At 40.3% G+C, this 20228-nt stretch overlaps 1 protein-coding gene across 2 annotated transcripts; it reads left to right on the top strand.

Annotated features, from left to right (window-relative positions):
• Nucleotides 1-284: 284 nt before the first annotated feature.
• On the top strand, nt 285-19343 carry HINT3 (histidine triad nucleotide binding protein 3). 2 transcript variants are annotated; one of them, XR_008199913.1, is made up of 6 exons: nt 285-620; nt 4980-5097; nt 8795-8864; nt 10740-10866; nt 13759-13871; nt 19302-19343. XR_008199913.1 is itself a non-coding variant. In XM_052645787.1 (5 exons), exons 1-5 carry the CDS (start codon nt 420-422, stop codon nt 13789-13791), a joined length of 549 nt encoding a protein of 182 aa, XP_052501747.1. In that variant the 5' UTR covers nt 285-419; the 3' UTR covers nt 13792-14739. The 2 variants fall into 2 exon arrangements, 1 of the variants encoding a protein (XP_052501747.1); XM_052645787.1 differs by lacking the exon at nt 19302-19343 and having other exon boundaries at nt 13759-14739.
• Nucleotides 19344-20228: the final 885 nt, after the last annotated feature.

The following is a 20228-nucleotide window of genomic DNA, read 5'->3' as shown; positions in this document are numbered from 1 at the left end:
TCAGGGAGAAGACCTTCAATAAGTTCCATTCGGCCCCCGGGTAGAGCGCGAACGTGAGGTCATCGCGGCGTGGGGCGCGAGCCGGCGTTGTGGCGGAAGTCCTGCGTCGTTACCACCGAGACGCACGGGGATGGGCGGCTGCCGCCGGCGGCGGCGGCGGCGGCTCTTCCGTGTCGCGTCCTTGCGCGCCCCCGCGTGGCAGTCAGCGTGAAGGCCAGCCTCTGGCTTCTGCGGCTTCGCGGCGAGTCGCCTTGCGGCTCCGGTGGCCCTGGATCCGCGCTGTGCCCAGTCCCTGCCCGGCCCAGCGCCAGACAAGGGGCGACGCCTCGAGGTAAAATCTAGGAGGTGCAGGAGGCGAACTCTGCAAGAGGCCCTGTTGTCCCGGAGAAGCCTCTCAGCGGCGCAGACGAGTGGGTGCGATGATGGAGGAGGAGGAATGCGGTTTAGGGAAGTCGTGTGCCCCCTCTGAGCCAGTCGCGGCTGCACAACCGGCGGGATCCCCAGGGGAGACCCCCGCGGTCACCGCAGAGTCCCCGGAGCTCGCGAACTACAGTAGCAAGTGCGTGTTCTGCCGGATCGCGGCGCACCAGGATCCCGGCACCGAACTCCTGCACTGTGAGGTGGGCTGCGACGCGCGACCCGGCGCGGGTGGGATCCGGAACGCCCTTGGGGGGCTCCACTTAGGGCGCCTCAGCTTAGGGGGGCCTCGCCGGCGTGGATCGGGTGGGGACGGTCCTGCGTAAATGGAGCTGGAGGAGCCTGGGTGTCCTAGGGATACTGACAGGCTTGTTTCTCTAGGCGCCGGGAGTGTCGCCAGCCTCGTTTGCTGTTCTAAGGGGAGAAAATGTAGAGATAAAACCTCTCTCCGCAGCTGCCAAGGTGGTCGGTGGACAATAGTGACCTCTGATTTTATTAAAGGAACCTCCCCCTGCCCCACCTCCCCCCACTTTTCTAGACACTGCCTTTACATTCTGCAAATACTGATACTGAAAACAAACTAGTAGAAAATAGATAATGGTGACTGTGACAAGCCCATTTGTTAGATCCGCTGAAAATAGGCTGGCAGAAGTGGTCCGTGGTCACACTATTAGTTAATGGATTCTGATTTCCACCAAAGAGTCCAGTTTCTTAGAAGCGTTATTATCAGTTGGGGAAATTTTCAAAGCATTTAGACTTTGCTCAGATATTTTAAAACAGGTATCGGGTAGGTACTTTCGTCTACCTGCTTGACTCGCCTTTAAAGAAACAGTCTTTTGAAAGAATCAGCTCCAAAGATTCTGGGCTTTGTTTTTGTTTTGTAATAATCATTCATTGGTTAAAAGTAAATTGAATTCCTTCTAAGCACTGTTGGAGATTCAGTGCTGAGCAAGGTAAATAAAGGCCAGCAGTCCCGGTCTACATTTTATAATCTAAAGGGTGGAGTCAGTACCAACAGAAGAGGCAGCTGATAGTGCTCCGTGCTATGGAGAGATGGTTTTACCACCTGCAGTATTTTGCAAGGCCCGTGGGAGGGGCACCTGACCAGATTTGAAGGGTTAGGGAAGACCTTCCAGAGGAAGTGAGACATGAAAAAATAAGTATGGTCAGGTGAGGAGGAGGAGAGAACAATGTCTTGGGTAAAGAGAACCTTCCGCGGTTTGGTCTCTGCCACAGGCGAATAGAAATTCAATCTAACTGGAGCATACAGTTTGAAGGGGTGAGTGGTGAAAACTGAGGGTGGAGAGGAAGGCGAGGGCCAAGTTATTCAGGCTGTTGTACTTCATGTTAAGCAGTTTGGGCTTTATTTGAAGAGTGAGGGGAAGGAAGCGCCACAGTTTATTGCTACTGTTCATGCTGAGTTGGAAGAAAAGGGTTGAGGTCCATGAAAACGTTTGATCTTTGAAAGATCATCTGGTACCCTGGGGAAGAATGATTTGGAGAGGACCAGGCTGGAGGCATAGAGATTGGTTATGAAGCTGTTGAGGTAATCTAGCCTGCTTTAAAATGTAGTAATGGGGATGAAGAAAAGCAGATCAGTTTAGGAATAATTAGGAGTCTGACAATGCAGAGGTCTGCATCTCTAGCCCAGATGATAGGAACTGCCAGCTTATAGGTGGAAATTGAAAAGAGGAAGATTAATAAGATCACCTAGGACATATTTGTAGGGTAGTGAAGGGATCCCTGCACAGAACTCTAAAGAACACTAACATCGTAAGAGAAAGGCAGAGGATGAAGACCTGAAAAGGGGACAGAGAAACTAGGAAAGCAAAGAGAGAGGAATATGTTGAGAAGATAGGAACTGGCAGCAATAGCTACCTTCCCTCATCGTCATATCTGGGTTGGATGACTCTCCAGTATGCATGCAGAGAGACCAACTTAGATTAGAGCTAGTTTTGTCCCCAGGGTGATGACCGCTGACCTTCAGGAGAGCAACTGCAGTGCAGTGATGAGGCAGCCGGCAGATCGTTGATAAAAACCTCGAGATTCAACCTAAAACGTTGAAGACAGCAGAGACAGACGACTTCTGAAGGAAGTTGGGCAGTCTTGGGGAGAAGGGAGAGATACTGGTAACTACAGGAGGAGGTGGAGTTAAGAGAAAGTTTTATAAAACAGGGAAGTCTTTGGTGTGCTTAAATCCCGATGGGCAGGTGCCAATGGAGAGATGTTTAAACTGGCCCCAAGAGGTAGAACTTTGTCCCTGGTAGAGGGGAATTTAGTCCCCTGTCCATTACTCAGTATTTACATGAGTGCCTTCTGTGTGCCAGACACTGCTGGAGGCATTGGGATACAGCAACAAATAAAATGAGCAAAACTCCCCGTCCTCGTGGTGCTTACATTCCACTCACAGGAAATAGACAATAAGCAACATAATAAATAAAATCCATAGTTTCTTAGATGGGGAACAACAAAAGAGAAAAGGGATGCAGTTTTAAAATTTTAGTAAGGAAATGCTTCACCAATAAGGTGGCATTTGAGGCCTTCCCTGGTAGTCCAGTGGTTAAGAATCCACCTGCTAATGCGGGGGACACGGGTTTGATCCCTGGTCAGGGAACTAAGATCTCACGTGCCCTGGAACAACTGGGCCACAACTACTGAGCTGGAGCCCATGCCTGCGTGCCTCAACAAAAGCATCCATATAACACAACAGAGATCCTGTGTGCTACAGCTAAGATCTGATGCAGCCAAATAAATTTTAAAAAATTAAAAAAAGAAAAGAAGGTGGCATTTGAATAAAGCTCTGAAGAAGGAGAAGGAGCAAAGTATATGGTTTATTCTTTATAAAGTACAGCTATGTCATATAGACTATGACAGATACACAGTGTATTTGTGATATTAAAGTATCATGTGGTGTCACTGGAGATCAGCTTGTCAGTCACCTAAAGCTTAGATGAACAATATGGATACTGACCACTTTATGGCAAATAGATGGGGAAACAGTGACAGACTTTATTTTTTGGGGCTCCAAAATCACTGCAGATGGTGACTGCAGCCATGAAATTAAAAGATGCTCGCTCCTTGGAAGAAAAGCTATGACCAACCTAGACAGCAAATTAAAAAGCAGAGACATTACTTTGCCAACAAAGGTCCATCTAGTCAAAGCTATGGTTTTTCCAGTAGTCGTATATGGATGTGAGAGTTGGACTATAAAGAAAGCTGAGCGCCAGAGAATTGATGCTTTTGAACTGTGGTGTTGGAGAAAACTCTTGAGAGTCCCTTGGACTGCAAGGAGATCCAACCAGTCCATCCTAAAGGATGGACTGAATATTCATTGCAAGGTCTGAAGCTGAAGCTGAAACTCCAATACTTTGGCCACCTGATGTGAGGAACTGACTCATTTGAAAAGACCCTGATGCTGGGAAAGATTGAAAGCGGGAGGAGAAGGGGATGACAGAGGATGAGATGGTTGGATGGCATCACCAACTCAATGGACATGAGTTTGGGTAAACTCCAGGAGTTGGTAATGGACAGGGAGGCCTGGCGTGCTGCAGTCCATGGGGTCACAAAGAGTCAGACACGACTGAGCGACTGAACTGAACTGAACTGATGGATACTGATAAGGGAGTTCATGATACATGTACAATTGCCTTTCATCATTATTCTTGTTGAAATCAAGATTATTGGTATGCATATGAGGCCCTTGTCCCAGTTGAATTTTAGTTCTTGGAATGGAGAACTAATGAGCATCAGTGCATTCTGTCAGTGTTTCTGAGGGAAACTATGATTATTGATACTGATTTTAGTTTTTACTTAATTTTTAAGTATGAGAAATTGAATAAGCTTATTTAGGGAATATAGATTTTTCTCTTGGAAAAGCTTGAAACTCAAATGTTAATAGGTTGAAAGATTCACTGTTTTGTTTCCTTTTCGTTTTTCCTTACATTGCTGTATAGAGTGTATAAAACAGAAAACTGATGCCATACATATCTTAGCACAATATACTGGAGTTTGTTTTCAATATTTTGAGTCTTTTTTAATGCTGTAAAGTGGCAAATAAAAAAAATTTTGTAGAAAAAGCTTTAAAATGTAATCCCATGTAGATGCTAGATGATGCTATAATTGAAGAAAATGTGACTTTAGAAAAAAATTAAATTTAAAAAAGAATTTATCAAACCTGCTATGATTCTGTGGTCAAACCTTTAAAAGTACATATTAGGAGGAGACAAACCTTAGGGTAGAGATGGAGAAATATATAATGAGATTTTAAAAAATTGGGGATTATAGTAATGAATTTAATAGCTTCATTCATAATTGTTTCCTTGAAATTGACTTTATATAAGTCTTTTTCTTCTCTGGGATAAATGAGTGTCTCATGAAAGAAGCTAAAGCTTGTCTTTATGGACATAATGCATAATCACAAAATTGCCCAATGGAGATTAGCTGTAACATAAGTACCATTTCCATATCAGACTGAGATTTATGATGTTTAACACATGCCTCAACTGCATTAGGAAATTCTTTTTAAAAATTCACTAACAAATGACACTTTTTTTTTCCTTTAGAATGAAGACCTAGTTTGCTTCAAAGATATCAAGCCAGCAGCACCTCATCATTATCTTGTGGTGCCAAAGAAGCATTTTGAAAACTGCAGATATCTAAAGAAAGATCACATAGAACTCAGTAAGTGGATGGTGGTATTCTTCACGGTCATAGCATCTTGAACTGGCATCAGTGATGGCAGTGACAGTTGAAATAGGTTAGACAGGTATTGTGATAAAGGAGCATGTGGCTTTTTAAACTTTCATTATGAAAAATTTCCAATATATACAAAATTAAAGAAAATATTTAGTATAACCTTTACGTACTTATCATCGAAACTCAACATTTATTAACTCGTGGCCAGGCTCAGTAGTTGTGGCACACGGGCCTAACTGCTCTGTGGCACGTGGGATCTTCCCAGGTCATGGATCGAACCTATTTCTCTTGCACTGGCAGGCAGACACTTTACCACTGAGCCATCAGGGAAGCCCCTTAAGTATTTACTTTGTTTTTTTTTTTTTTTTAAGAGGAAGAAATGTGTTTATGCTTGCTTTTCTTTTTCTAATATTTCTTCTTGAAAGCTTTTATAACTGTTGCAAATCAAATGTTACTAATTTTGAAGCAGCATAGTAGATGTTTTGGATTTCATTATATAAAACTGTTTTTACTGATTCTGTGTATATTTGAATATCTTCATAATAAACCTTTAAAATTCCTTGCAATTAATTTTTTTATAGTCTTTAAAGTTGGGAAAATAATAACCATATAAAAGAGCTTAGTCACAGTGTCAAGCCCTATGACTATAATTAACATTAATAGAACTCCACCTTACTATAGAATACATATTTTGTTGTGAGCACATGTTCACCAAGATATATTCTGGACAATAAATAAAGTAAGTCTCAGTACATTTTCAAATGATCAAAACCTTATATGTTGTCTGATGACAATGGAATTACATTGACGAAATAATAAAATCTAGAATAGTACTGAATATTTTTAAATTAACCCACTTTTAAGTAACTTCTAAATAGTTCAATATTTTGAATTGATTGGTAATAAAAACATATATCAAAGGATTATAGAATGTAGCTAAAGTGTATAGAGTAAAATTTATAGCTTTAAGTGGTTATGTTAGAAAGGGCGGTATAAAACCAATGATCTGTTTTCAGTTTAGGACACTAGAAAGAGGCGAGCAAAATCAGATCAAAGTAAGCATAAAGAAGGAAATAATAGAGCAGATATCAGTGAAACAGGAATGAGACAATTGGTTTTGCTTAATGTCGTTTGGATCTGATTTTAAGTGAATGCATAACATGATGGACCTGTCTTCTCAATGATCTATTTTTATCATTATAAAATGTTCCTTTTTAATCTCTGGAAGTACTTCTTGTATCTATTTTGTATGATATTAATTTAGATACTCCCAACTTTCTTATTAGGAGAAGGCAATGGCACCCCACTCCAGTACTCTTGCCTGGAAAATCCCATGGACAGAGGAGCCTGGTAGGCTGCAGTCCGTGGGGTCACTGAGAGTTGGACACGACTCAGTGACTTCACTTTCATGCATTGAAGAAGGAAATGGCAACCCACCCCAGTGTTCTTGCCTGGAGAATCCCAGGGACGGGGAGCCTGGTGGGCTGCCGTCTGTGGGGTCGCACAGAGTCGGACACAACTGAAGCGACTTAGCAGCACCAGTAGCAGCAACTTTCTTATTACTTACTGTTAGCCTTGGGTATCTTTTTCTATCCTTGTGTTGTTGTTGTTTAGTCATTAACTTGTATCCAACTCTTTGAGACCCCGTGGACTGTAGCCTGCCAGGCTTCTCTGTCCGTGGGATTTCCCTGGCAAGAACACTGGAGTGGGTTGCCATTTTCTTTTCCACGGGAGCTTTCCTACCCAGGGATGGAAGCTGTGTCCCCTGCATTGGCAGGTGGATTCTTTACCACTGAGCTGCCAGGGAAGCCCCTTCTATCCTTTACTTACAATAAATTGAATATGTATATTTAAAGACGTGAAGATAGCAATGTAATTGCATCTGGCATTTAAAAAAAACAATATAATGTGGAAATCTCTGTCTTTTAATTGGAGCATTTAGTTCAGAAACATTTAATATAACTATTGACATAGCTGGATTTAGGTCTGCCATCTTGCCATTTGTTTTCTATTTGTCCCACTTGCTTTTTGTTGCCCTGTTTCTTCTTTCCTGCCTTTCTGTGGTTGATCAAACATACTTTTTTTTTCCAAACATACTTTTAATATTCCGCTTTATCTCCTGTCATTTTAGCCAATTTTCTTTGTATTTTTGTAAAGTAGTTGCTATAGTGAAATTAAAACACACATCCTGCAATTAAAACAGCTTACTTAGAGTTAGCATTGTATCAATTCAAAATATGAGAAACTTTGCAACACTTTGTTGTGTTATTGTCATTTATATTTCATCTATATACTTTATAATGCCATGTTACTGTTAAAATGATTAAATAGTCATATGTCCTTTAAAGAAATTAAAAGAAAAAACAGTCTTTTTTATTTATTCAAATGTTTGGCATCTTGGGGATATTTTTTTTCTCAAATTATACTTCCGAGAATGGTTTTAATGTTGAAAGCAAAAGCAAGTTGAATAATCACACAGGTCTCCATATTGAACCAGAAACTAGGCAACATTCTTCTGAATATTTTCAGTTTAATTTGTCATCCAATTAAGATCTCTGGACTAGATTTATGGTGCTAAAAGTCCTTCTCTATCTTATTACATGGACTACCATCTCTCTCTATCTTATTACATGCTTCTACCATCTCTCCTTATTTTAAAATTTTTTCATTGAAGTGTAGTTGATTTTCAATATTGTGTTAGTTTCAGGTATACAGCATAGCGATTCAGTTATACATGTATGTATATATATTCTTTCTCAAATTCTTCTTCCTTACAGGTTATAACAAAATACTGAGTGTAGTTCTCTGTGTTATACAACAGTAGGTCCCTGTTGGTTATCTGTTCTACATATAGTAATGTATGTATGTTAATCCCAGCCTCCTAATTTAACCTTACCCCACCCCCTCGAATCTTGGGAGTCTTGTGAAAGAAAACGATACCATCTGGCTTAGGCTTTTTTTTTTTTTTTGACTGAATGGTACTGACCTTGTCATGGAAGCCTTCCCACTCAATCCTGACTTAAGAGAAGCAAACTGATAGCAATGATTTTAAACCTCTTATAAAACTATCCTCTGCAGATTCTCTCACTTCTTCCCTTTTTAAATGCTTGATTACACCAATTCAGAAACAAAAGGGATCTGAAGTTTGGCATTGTGCTTGAAGATACCAGGTTGCCAAAAATGTTTTAATGGGGAAGCATATCCCATCTGAAGCCCGTGAAACACTGAGACTAAGATGCTAAGGCAGATGAGAGTTTGGAAGAAAAACAAACATTTAGTCACCGCGGGGCTAGTATAAAGCGGTGTCATATTCCTAATTTGAATTCAAAGGCAAGTTCAAAGTTCTCTTGTCTTCTTAACTCAGACAAGTTGTGTGTAGATACTTGGTTTCCTTATGATTACAATTAGACCACAGTAGGATCAGATGTCCTGTGGTATCACTTGATAATATCCCTCAAGAGCTGTTTAGAGTCAGCTCATGTGTGGTAGTTTGTGATAGGTTGAACCTTCGTTTGAGGTGTTGATCAGCAAACGTCACAGTAACTTAGAGCTGTTGAAGGAGTCTTTAAATGTGTATCCATTTGATATGACTTTTTACTAGGATATAAAAGTTTGGGTTAATAACTAGGTAATGAACTTAATGTCTCCTAGAGCATAATATAGTTTCTTTCCTGTTTTACAGTTGAGAACATGGTGACTGTTGGAAAAGCCATTCTAGAAAGGAATAATTTCACTGATTTTGCAAATACAAGGTTCGTATACTTCCATATAGAAACCAGTACATACAGTTGGTTTTCCTCAAATGTTATTTCCTCGGGAAAATGAAAGTAGAGGTGCAGAGTTCATGGTTTAAATGCAGTTTTCCTGAAAGTGAACATATTGTTCATTAGTAAATTTAATGAACAGAACTTCTTTTCACATCTCAGCATCTTCTAATAATCGCCACTTGCAGTTTGGACAGACAGGTATATTCAAGCAGTGGGCAGGGAAAATTAGTTAGTCTTCTTTGTTCAGTATGTGCATTCCTATAAAACTGTGTATAAATTGAATTTCCTTAGGGAAAAAAAATCTAACTTTTAGTATTCAAGAAACTTTAAAGTGATGACAAAGTTTTTTTAGTGATGGTAAGGAAATGACCACTTTATTTAGGAGAAAGCATGCCATCTACTGGTCATGTCTTAGAACTAAGGACTCCCGACTTCTACTCGGTCCAGTGACTTGGCATTTTTTAGGAAAATTAAAGAGAATATGATAAGAACTGAAAGTGAAAGTGAAGTCGCTCAGTCGTGTCCGACTCTTTACCACCCCATGGACTGTAGCCTACCAGGCTCCTCCATCCATGGGATTTTCCAGGCAATAGTCTGGGAGTGGATTGCTATTTCCTTCTCCACGGGATCTTCCCAACCCAGGGATCGAACCTGGATCTCCTGCATTGTAGATAGACGCTTTACCGTCTGAGCCACCAGGGATAAGAACGGAAGTAAGACATAATGCCAGCTCAGAATTCATAAGAGTTATACAGTGCCATAATATTCTGTGAAAGCTTTTCTTGATGAAGACTTTATCTTACTGTGAACTTCAGCATGAGAAAGAACTGTGTGAATACTCTGAAGTTCATGTAGAAAAACAGTGGAAGAGTTGTTTGAGTGGTAATCTGTCTACCTTCAGTTCAGTTCAGTTGCTCAGTCGTGTCCGACTCTTTGCGACCCCATGAATCGCAGCACGCCAGAACTCCCTGTCCATCACCATCTCCCGGAGTTGACTCACTTCCATCGAGTCAGTGATGTCATCCAGCCATCTCATCCTCTGTCATCCCCTTCTCCTCCTGCCCCCAATCCCTCCCACCATCAGAGTCTCTTCCAATGAGTCAACTCTTTGCATGAGGTGGCCAAAGTACTGGAGTTTCAGCTTTAGCATCATTCCTTCCAAGGAAATCCCAGGGCTGATCTTCAGAATTGACTGGTTGGATCTCCTTGCAGTCCAAGGGACTCTCAAGAGTCTTCTCCAACACCACAGTTCAAAAGCATCAGTTCTTCAGCGCTCAGCCTTCTTCACAGTCCAACTGTCACATCCATACATGACCACTGGAAAAACCATAGCCTTGACTAGACGGACCTTAGTCGGCAAAGTAATGTCTCTGCTTTTCAATATGCTATCTAGGTTGGTCATAACTTTCCTTCCAAGGAGTAAGCGTCTTTTAATTTCATGGCTGCAATCACCATCTGCAGTGATTTTGGAACCCCTCAAAATGAAGTCTGACACTGATTCCACTGTTTCCCCATCTATTTGCCATGAAGTGATGGGACCAGATGCCATGATCTTCATTTTCTGAATGTTGAGCTTTAAGCCAACTTTTTCACTCTCCTCTTTCACTTTCATCAAGAGGCTTTTTAGTTCCTCTTCACTTTCTGCCATAAGGGTGGTGTCATCTGCATATCTGAGGTTATTGATACTTCTCCCGGCAATCTTGATTCCAGCTTGTGTTTCTTCCAGCCCAGCATTTCTCATGATGTACTCTGCATAGAAGTTAAATAACCTGTTTTGGGTATCTTTAATATTTATGTGTTTTAACCTGAAAATGTAGTTGTAAACTAATCTGTCAGTTACCTCGTACTTTTCTGTTTCAGAATGGGTTTCCATGTGTCACCATTCTGTTCCATTGCCCACTTGCACCTTCATGTTCTGGCACCAGCTGATCAGCTGAGCTTCATGTCAAGATTGGTTTATAGAGTAAATTCCTATTGGTTTATCACAGTGAGTATTATTGTTACGCTAGCAGCATACAAAAATATTTGTCCTTTTGGTTGTAGTTTTTCTTTTCTTGGCAACAGTAGACATTTACACTTCTTATAGATTTGGTCATCTGTTTTAACGTACTATTTGCACATATCCAAAATAATCTTTTTAATTTGGGGGACTTTCCAGGTCATCAAATCCATAGGAAGAGACACCGTGGTGAAGTCTCTGAATTGTAAGCAGAGGATATGATATAGAAGTTTGTAGCATTAATAGTTCTGAATTCTGGCTCCATTAGTTATTCAAGTGACCATGTGCAAGTTACTTAAACTTTTTAAGGCCCGAGCTTTTTGTCTACTGACTTACGGTTAATAGTGCCTGCCTCCAGGGTTCAGAAGAGGATTGATGATTGAATTAACATGGTGCAGTGGTAAGGAGTCCACCTGCCAATACAGGAGGTGCAGGAGCCAAAGGTTTGATCCCTGGATCAGGAAGATCCCGTGGAGAAGGAAATGGCAACCCGCTCCAGTATTCTTGCCTGGAAAATTCAGTTGACAGAGGAGCTAGGTAGGCTATAGTCCATGGGGTTGCAAAGAGTTGGACACAACTGAGTGACTAAGCACACACACACACAAACACACACATGTGCAGAAAGTGCTTAAAACTGTACCTTGCAGATAGTAAGGGCTCAGTAAATGCAGCCTCTATCATCGTTAGCCTCTTTGTAGAAACAGAGGCAAGTAGCATCAGCTGCTAAACCTGAAGTTGAAGCTGTGAGTCTAAAAAATTGCAGAATTCTGCTTTGCTAGAGCAACAGTAGAATAGAATTCTACTGCTTATAAGCTTGTAATCTGACAGTCAAGCTTTGTTATTAAATGACTCTGTCTTTCCAGGGCCACTTGACTAGTAATTTACCAGTTTCTTATATGTCCATGATGATAAGGTGACCTGTAGCAGCTAAATCTGAAAAACCATCAAATTACAAATTAAGTAATTACCATTAGTTAATATATATTATTATTTAGCCATATTACAGAAGAAATGAAAATACATTTGATTTTTAGAAACTTCGTATTTCAGACTTATTATCTCTTTCTTCAACTTGTCCAGATTATTTTATTTAATTAAAAATATATTTAAGATGTATGTGTGTGCATGCTAAGTTGCTTCAGTCATGTCCAACTCTGTGTGACCCCATGGGCTGTAACCTGCCAGGCTCCTCTGTCCATGGAATTTTCCAGGCAGGAATACTGGCGTGGATAGCCATAACCTCCTCTAAGGGATCTTCCTAACCTAGGAATCGAATCCCCATCTGTTATGCCTCCTGCACTGACCGATGAGTTCCTTACCACTGGCGCCACCTGGGAAGCCAAGACGTATGTGTACTTCAGATTAAAAAATTGGACATATTGTGGGAAGCTGGTGTGGTCTCTTTAAAAGATTGGTATGATAAAAAAGAGGTATATTTTTTAAATCTGTATTTCTAATTTTCTATACTATGTTTTATAATAAAATTGAAATATATTCTTATCATTTCTAAACTGTATTCCTTACAAGATTTTTTAGTTGGGAAAAAAATGAATGAACAAAGTTATGATATCTGTTAATGGTTCATCCTGGGAATCTGAACTCTTCTTAAATATAGATATTAAGTATGTATTATGAGACTTTGAAAAAATCAAAATAAAGATGTTAACATTTATTCTGAAATCTTATATAGTATTCCAGATATATAAGATGATTGAGTAAAGTATCTGAAATAATTTAACTAGAAGACCTTAGTTTTTATTCGTTTTTAAACAGATTTTTTTTTTTAAAAGAATTTTAGGTTCACAGCAAAATTGAATGGAAAGTTCAGAGAGTTCCCATATATCCTGTGTCCCCACGTACTCACAATCTCTCCCACTATCAACATTGTACACCACAGTGACAAATTTGTTATAATCCGTGAAACTACATTGATATATCATTATCTCTCAAAGTCCATAGTTTTTATTAGGGTTCATTCTTTGTGTAGTATATACTGTGGCTTTGGACAAATGTATCATAACATATATCCAACACTGTAGTACCATGCAGAGTAGTTAAAGTGCCCTAAAAATCCTCTGTGCCCTGATCGTTCGTTTCTCCCTGCCCCTTAACCTCTGGTAACCACTGATTTTTTTTTTTTAAGTCTCCAGTTTTGCCTTTTCCAGAATATCATATAGTTAGAACCATATTGTATATAGCCTTTTCACTTCTTTCACTTAGTAAAATGCATTTCAAGTTCCTCCATATAAAGTTTACTTTTTGATTTTTAAAAAACCAGTTCTTACTGAGCTTTGGCTGTGCTGGGTCTTGGTTGCTGCACGGGCTTTCCTCTAGCCGTGGTGAGGGGGAGCCGCTCTCTGCTCATTGCGGTGGCCTGTCTGTGGAGCACAGGCTCTAGGGTGCACGGGCTTCCGCAGTCGTGGCACGTGGGCTCAGGAGTTGCAGCTCCTGGGCTCTGGAGAGCAGGCCAGTGGTTGTGGTACACAGGCTCAGTGGTGCCCCAGCCTGTGGGACCCTCCCTGGCCAGGGGTTGAACTCTCGTCCCCCGCATGTGCAAGCGGATTCTTTCACTGCTGAGCCACTAGGGAAGCCCCCCTAGTTTACTTTATGAAACTTTAATGTGATGTATTTCTTTTTCTTTTTTAAACTTTCTGACAAATAGGCAATGTGGATAAAAATCTGCCTATTTTTATACAAAATGTTAAATAAACACCTTTACCATAGTTTAAAACCAATTGAGAGTTTTTGTAAGATTTTTAGGAAAAGAATATATAGTATCCAGCTCTTCTGTTGTGGCTTATTATAATAGAAGTGCCAGTAAAATTATTTCATATAAGCTATGATAATTAGAATAAAGATATGTTATTTTTTTAATTACAGGCTGATTATTTGATTGAAAGACTAAGAACATGAAAATGTCAACAGTGGAAGATTTCCTAATCTTGGCTCAACATAGACTAATATTTTCGTCTCTTTGAAGTCTAATTACAATTGTAAGGTTCACTGGGTTTTATGAGAAGCTATTACTGGGTAGCCTTAAATTGTTTCTTCATGTTTATTTCCTGAAATGTGTGATGTAGTCATATAAATTCTTTGTCATTGACTTTGTTTTAATGGTTCCTTGTCTAAAGTATAAGATACTCTAGATAAAATCCCATTAAAACAAATTCTGTTAATCAAGAAGGGCTCTGTATTTTTTTAAGAAATTCAAATATTTTTATTTCTCAGTAAGTAGTCAGTTATAATACTCTTGCCTGGAAAATCCCATGGGTGGAGGAGCCTGGTAGGCTGCAGTCCTTGGAGTCACTAGGAGTCAGAAACGACTGAGTGACTTCCCTTTCACTTTTCACTTTCATGCATTGGAGCAGGAAATGGCAACCCACTCCAGTGTTCTTGCCTGGAGGATCCGAGGGACGGGGGAGCCTGGTGGGCTGCCGTCTATGGGGTTGCACAGAATCAGACCCAACTGAAGCGACTTAGCAGTCAGTTATAATAGTGATTTATTTATGAAGAATAAACTGGTATAAAAGTACTTTGTTGGAACCTTTGTTATATGAAGGAGAGAAATAAATTACTTGTTGATTGTTCTGTAATTTTACACGTAAAATTTCAAAACAAAGAGCACCATGCTCCACAGTGATCTCTGATCTTGATGGAAAGAATTGTATGCGTGTCACTTTTTACTCAGACTTCAGGTGCTGGTTTTCACTTCCTGAAACCTAGCATCTTTGTAATAAATTGATACTGAAAGCTATATAGTATATATAAAATAACTTCTCTCTAACAGTGAATTTGCTACAGCAAATCAATTTGTTTATCCAAGAGAATTCATTGTAATGGAATTTTACCTGTAAGAATATAAATGAGGAAGAAACATGAAGTGGTTTTATTAATATATTAAAAACTGGAGGAAGCTGCTGCTTGATAATTTGTCTACTATACCAAAGGAAAATTAGAATTACAAAGTGATTAGACCTGTCTTTTATCATGAACAAGCCCTGACTTGAAAGTAGACATGGATAGGTGCGGATGAGAAAACTTACTTTAATAATACATTAAATACATTAATATTATTGATAAATCATTTCATGAGACATATTTCTTTAGGAATTGTCTTTTGGTGCTAACCTACACTAATAGTAGTGAATGTGAATGAGAAATAAGCACTGAAAGCTGATCTTACGTTGTGCCAGTGTATAATTGTACCATGTACACGAATATAAATGAACATAAGGATTAAAGTATTGATCTTAGAAATAATCCAAGAAGACTGGTTTTTTTTTTTTCTTCCTTTTTTGGGGTGCATTATATTAAACATAGTTTTCAGTAATGAAATACTTATTACAATTACAGTGTTTTTCAATATTGTCTAGTTCATTTATTCATTCAACAAACATTTGCTGAGCATTTAACTTGTACCAGGCACTGCCAGGATCAGGAAATATAGAAGTGAGAAAGGACCATCTGCCTTTAATTGCCAATACAAGGATCAGACAAAACCAGTGGGTAAAAGTTGGTATGTTAAGTATCAGAATGTCCATAGCGGAGTCTGTGGAGAGGGCCACACTGGAGACGGGTGGCAGTGGAACTAAGTGTTCGTGACTCAGTGTTCGGCAGGTGGACCGTGGACGTTAAGGCCGAGAGACCAACGTGCACTTTCCTGGGGTTTTGCCTCCATTACTATTTACTTTGCAATTGAATATCTGGATTCCATTGTATTCTCTAAAGGTGGAGAGAGGGCTTATGGGCTCTCAAAATCATATTTACGAGTTTTTCAGCACTACTGTATTAAGTAGCTTGCTGAGCACCTATGCAGATTCGCAGTTACACGTTCCTATAAATCAGTTCCGGAGAAGGCAATGGCACCCCACTCCAGTACTCTTGCCTGGAAAATCCCATGGACAGAGGAGCCTGGTAGGCTGCAGTCCATGGGGTTTCGAAGAGTCGGACATGACTGAGCGACTTCACTTTCACTTTTCACTTTCATGCATTGGAGAAGGAAATGGCAACCCACTCCAGTGTTCCTGCCAGGAGAATCCCAGGGACAGGGGATCCTGGTGGGCTGCTGTCTATGGGGTCGCACAGAGTCGGACACGACTGAAGTAACTTAGCAATAAATCAGTTCAGCTGTGACCAGCATCTTCAGGAAAGGAGTTTTCAACATGTGGAACGTGTTGTGCTTTGTGACCTTGTAGTGACATAATGGACAGTATTATGATAATAACGTAAAGGTATTTAAGGAATTCTCAGAATTCTCAGATGCCCCATGGGCTTCACAAAAAATGTTGATTAGCCATTTGATTTAATTTATATGGGATTATACCCTCTCATAGTAAGCTTTTTTCCTTTGCTGGAAAACCCTTGGAGCCTTAAATTTTTAGTGGCACTTCTCCTGTCAAGATTAATAATCGAATTATGACAACTGAAATTCATTCAGATTTTGCAGTAGTTTAATTATTAGGTTTATTTAAGTATATAGTTTAATTATTAGGTTTATTTAAGTATATAGTTTATTAGTTTCTTTAATTATTAATATTTGGTAACTCTAGCTGCTACAGTTATAACATTAGCTCAGTACAAATGCTAATTCATAACCTGTCTTAAAAATGTTTATAGTAGTATCAAGAGCATTATTAATGCATGTTGTGATACTATTTTTGGTAACTGGAATTTTAAAATTATTAACAATGAACTGTTTCAAACTGTTAGCTAAATTTCTGCTAAATAAATATGGAAAAAATATTGTGTGAAATTTTGTCTCTCTGGACTTAAAAAATTTTGTTTTTAAAAGATTTTGCTTTTTTAGAGTAGTTTTAGGTTCATGGCGGAATTGGGGGAAAGGTACGTAGATTTCTTATACTTCCTGTCTCTACATATGCAAGGCCTCTCCCATTATCAAGGTTCCCCACCAGAGTGGTGCATTTGTTATTAATACAACTGATTAACTTACATTGACACATCAAAATCACCCCAGAGTTCGTAGTTTATCTTAAAGTTTACCCTTGGTGTGGTACATTCTGTGGGTTTGGACAAATATATAATGAATGACATGTAGGGGCTTCCCAGGTGCCCAGTGGGTAAAGAATCCACCTGCAATACAAGAGATCTGTTTAATCCCTGGGACAGAAAGATCCCCTGGAGGGCACAGCAACCCAGACCAGTCTTCTTGCCTGGAGGATCTCATGGACAGAGGAGTCTGGTGGGCTACAGTCCATTGGGGTTGCAGAGTCAGACACAGCTGACTTGACTGAGCACACAGGGGCGCTCCCTAATGACATGTATGACATGTAATGAAATGTATCCCATTATGGTATCACACGGACTGTTTAGAAGGAAGCTAAAACAAAAATCATTTCATTCCTGTAAGTGCCCAAAGTCTCTGCCTTTCCAGACACTCATCCTCTCTTGCCTTGAATGTTACTAGAATCTGTTAACTGGGCTTTCTGTTTCCATTATTGGTTCCGTTCTAACACAGCCTCCATCAGAGTCCATTCTAAATTACTGACCTGATTATGCAATTTTCTTTCTTATGAAAACGTCCATTTACCATCAAGATTATTCAGCAACTCATAGTCCCCATACCAGACGTTTTTTACTATTTCAACTAAACTGAGCACACCTTTGAAAATCTGTTCACTTTTAAAGGCCTGGTTAAAATGTTACCTCCTTGCTGCTGCTGCTGCTGCTGCTAAGTCACTTCAGTTGTGTCCGACTCTGTGCGACCCCAGAGATGGCAGCCCACCAGGCTCCCCCGTCCCTGGGATTCTCCAGGCAAGAACACTGGAGTGGGTTGCCATTTCCTTCTCCAATGCATGAAAGTGAAAAGTGAAAGTGAAGTCTCTCAGTCATGTCCGACTCCTAGCGACCCCATGGACTTCAGCCTTCCAGACTCCTCTGTCCATGGGATTTTCCAAGCAAGAGTACTGGAGTAGGGTGCCATTGCCTTCTCCATACCTCCTTAGGGAAGTCATGTCTATACTGCCCATCCCCAACCACAGCATTATTAAATGTACCATCAGCTGTGGTCCATGACATTTCATTTTCCTAGCATAGACCTTACACAGTCTAGCCAGGAAATATGGTGTAATTCTTGCCATTGGATTTAAAACTCTTAGTTGGATGATTTTTTTTTATACTTGTATTCCCACTGCCTTAACCCGGTGACTGATGCATAATACCGCTCAGGAAATATTGTATTTTACTTTCCGCGTCTCTTAAAACGTTACCGTAACAAACCAAAATCTGGTCAAGCACCATGATAGTGATTTCAAGCAGCTTTCAGTCCAAAAATCAAGAGTACAACCTAGATGTCAGGACCTTCCTGGCATTACGGTGGTGTCCATGACCAAGATAACTCAGGTGTGAAACCTCTGAGATTCCAAAGAATCCACCCACACCAAACATTTCCTGCAGCTAACAACCACACCTTTGCAGGGCAAGGGGAAAGTGTTATCTAGCTCCTGCCATCTTGACTCATTTTTCCTCTATTTCTTCTCTCCTTGCCTTGGGGACACATTTATCTCACTTTCACTCTGGAATTTAAAAACTTGCTCTGAAGCCTCAGTTCTAATCACCATGCCTGGGCCATAAGAACTCACCTACCTTAGGAGGTTATACTGGAAAATCACCATGGACAGGGGAGCCTGGCGGGCTACAGTCTATAGGGTCACAAAGAGCTGGACACAACTGAAGTGACCTAGCACAGGAGGCTATACTAGGTATTTTCTCAGCTAAGATTTATCTTTGATTCTCATTCTGGCTAGTAAGAGAGGAATATTTTCTTCTTATGTCTTCTGAGAAAATATTTGCAGTGTGTTGCAAACTTATCACATAAATTCTCTTCCCAAAGTTGGGTGCAAAGAAGGCAAAACATGCTATTATCTGTGGTACCTGGGACTTAAAGCCCATCCATCTTCCGTGCCACTGTCTTCTCAGCAGTGATTCTCAAACCTCATTGTGCATTCGAACCACCTCGTGGGCTTACTGAAAACAGACTACTGGGGCCTACACTGGAGTGTCTGATTTAGGGTGGGACAGGATTTTGCATTCTGAGTGGTTCCCAGGTGATATGCTGGTGGCTGCACAGTAAATAAAAACTGAGGAGTTTTTTAAAAATAACTGTGTTCAGGCCACATACCAGACAAGAGTCTCTGGAGATAGATTCCAGGCTTTGTAGTTTTAAAAAGTCTTCAGGTAATTCCAGTGTGCAGTTAAAATGGGAGAACCTGTGTCCTATGGGATTGAATAAAACTTCTCTGGGCCCTGTTACAGTAGATGTTCAAGAAAATCTTTCTCTGGGACCTGACGCTAACTACACTATATATGATTATTTTCCACTCATGGTAAGCAACTAGGATCAAGAGATGGTCATTACTGGAAATTGTGCTTAAATAAGAATCTGTGGGTTTTTTTTTTTTCCCTAGGAAAGCTGCACACCTACTTAATATCTGCAAACAAATGGTGGCCCTGGTGGTAAAGAACCTGCCTTCCAATGCAGAAGATGTAAGAGACAAGCGTTTGATCCCTGAGTTGGGAAGATCCTCTGGAGCAGGGCATGGCAACCCACTCCAGTGTTCTTGCCTGGAGAATCCCACAGACAAAGGAGCCTGGTGGGCTACAGTCCACAGGGTTGCAAAGAGTCAGACACAACTGGAGCAATTTAGCATGTACACTTGTCAAAAGCCTTTATTTAGATATCATATTTTGCTTCTTATATTTTAGGAAGGAAAGAAGGAAGCAAGAGAAGGAAAATGAGGAGGAAAAAAAAGAAAGACAAAAGATCTGGCTCAGATAAAGCACATGCACTGTGAACTTATGCCTAGTATGCAAGTTCTGCCCAAGAGAAGTAATAAATGGCATTTGTTCAAAGATGTGCAGAGCCACCTAAGCTACAAAGCTGAAGCCTGGAGCAGTGCAGATGATACCCAGGTCTTGCATGGCCTTATATTTGAAGTAGAGTAAAAGACTGAAACCATTTTTTGGTACCTTGCAATCGATCTCATTGCAAACAAAAGAAATTAAGGACAGGCCCAAAGAGGAAAGGCATCCCTAATTTTGGCAGCAGGCCCTAGGTTAGGCTCCTTTTGGAAAAATTGTTTTGACTTCATGCAGTTGCTCAGTTGGGGAGAGTTGGTTTTGAGCCTAACTCAATCATGCTGCCATCTTACATCTGCCTTGAAGTGTATGGCCCTTGATTATTTGAAAGTGGCAGGACGGCCAAGAGAGGAAGCTGAATCTCCAGCCTATTTCCCTTCACACTTTTTTCTATGGACAGATTGGGCTTCACAGGAAGCAAATTAGTTGGTCCAGTTTGCAACTGGGACTTCAGATTTGTTCTGGGGAGTCTTTCG

The sequence above is a fragment of the Budorcas taxicolor genome, chromosome 9 (genome assembly GCF_023091745.1).
Source record: "Budorcas taxicolor isolate Tak-1 chromosome 9, Takin1.1, whole genome shotgun sequence".
Taxonomy (NCBI): Eukaryota; Metazoa; Chordata; class Mammalia; order Artiodactyla; family Bovidae; genus Budorcas; species Budorcas taxicolor.
Note: the sequence above shows the minus strand (reverse complement) of the source record. Positions and strands in the feature narration are given on the sequence as shown.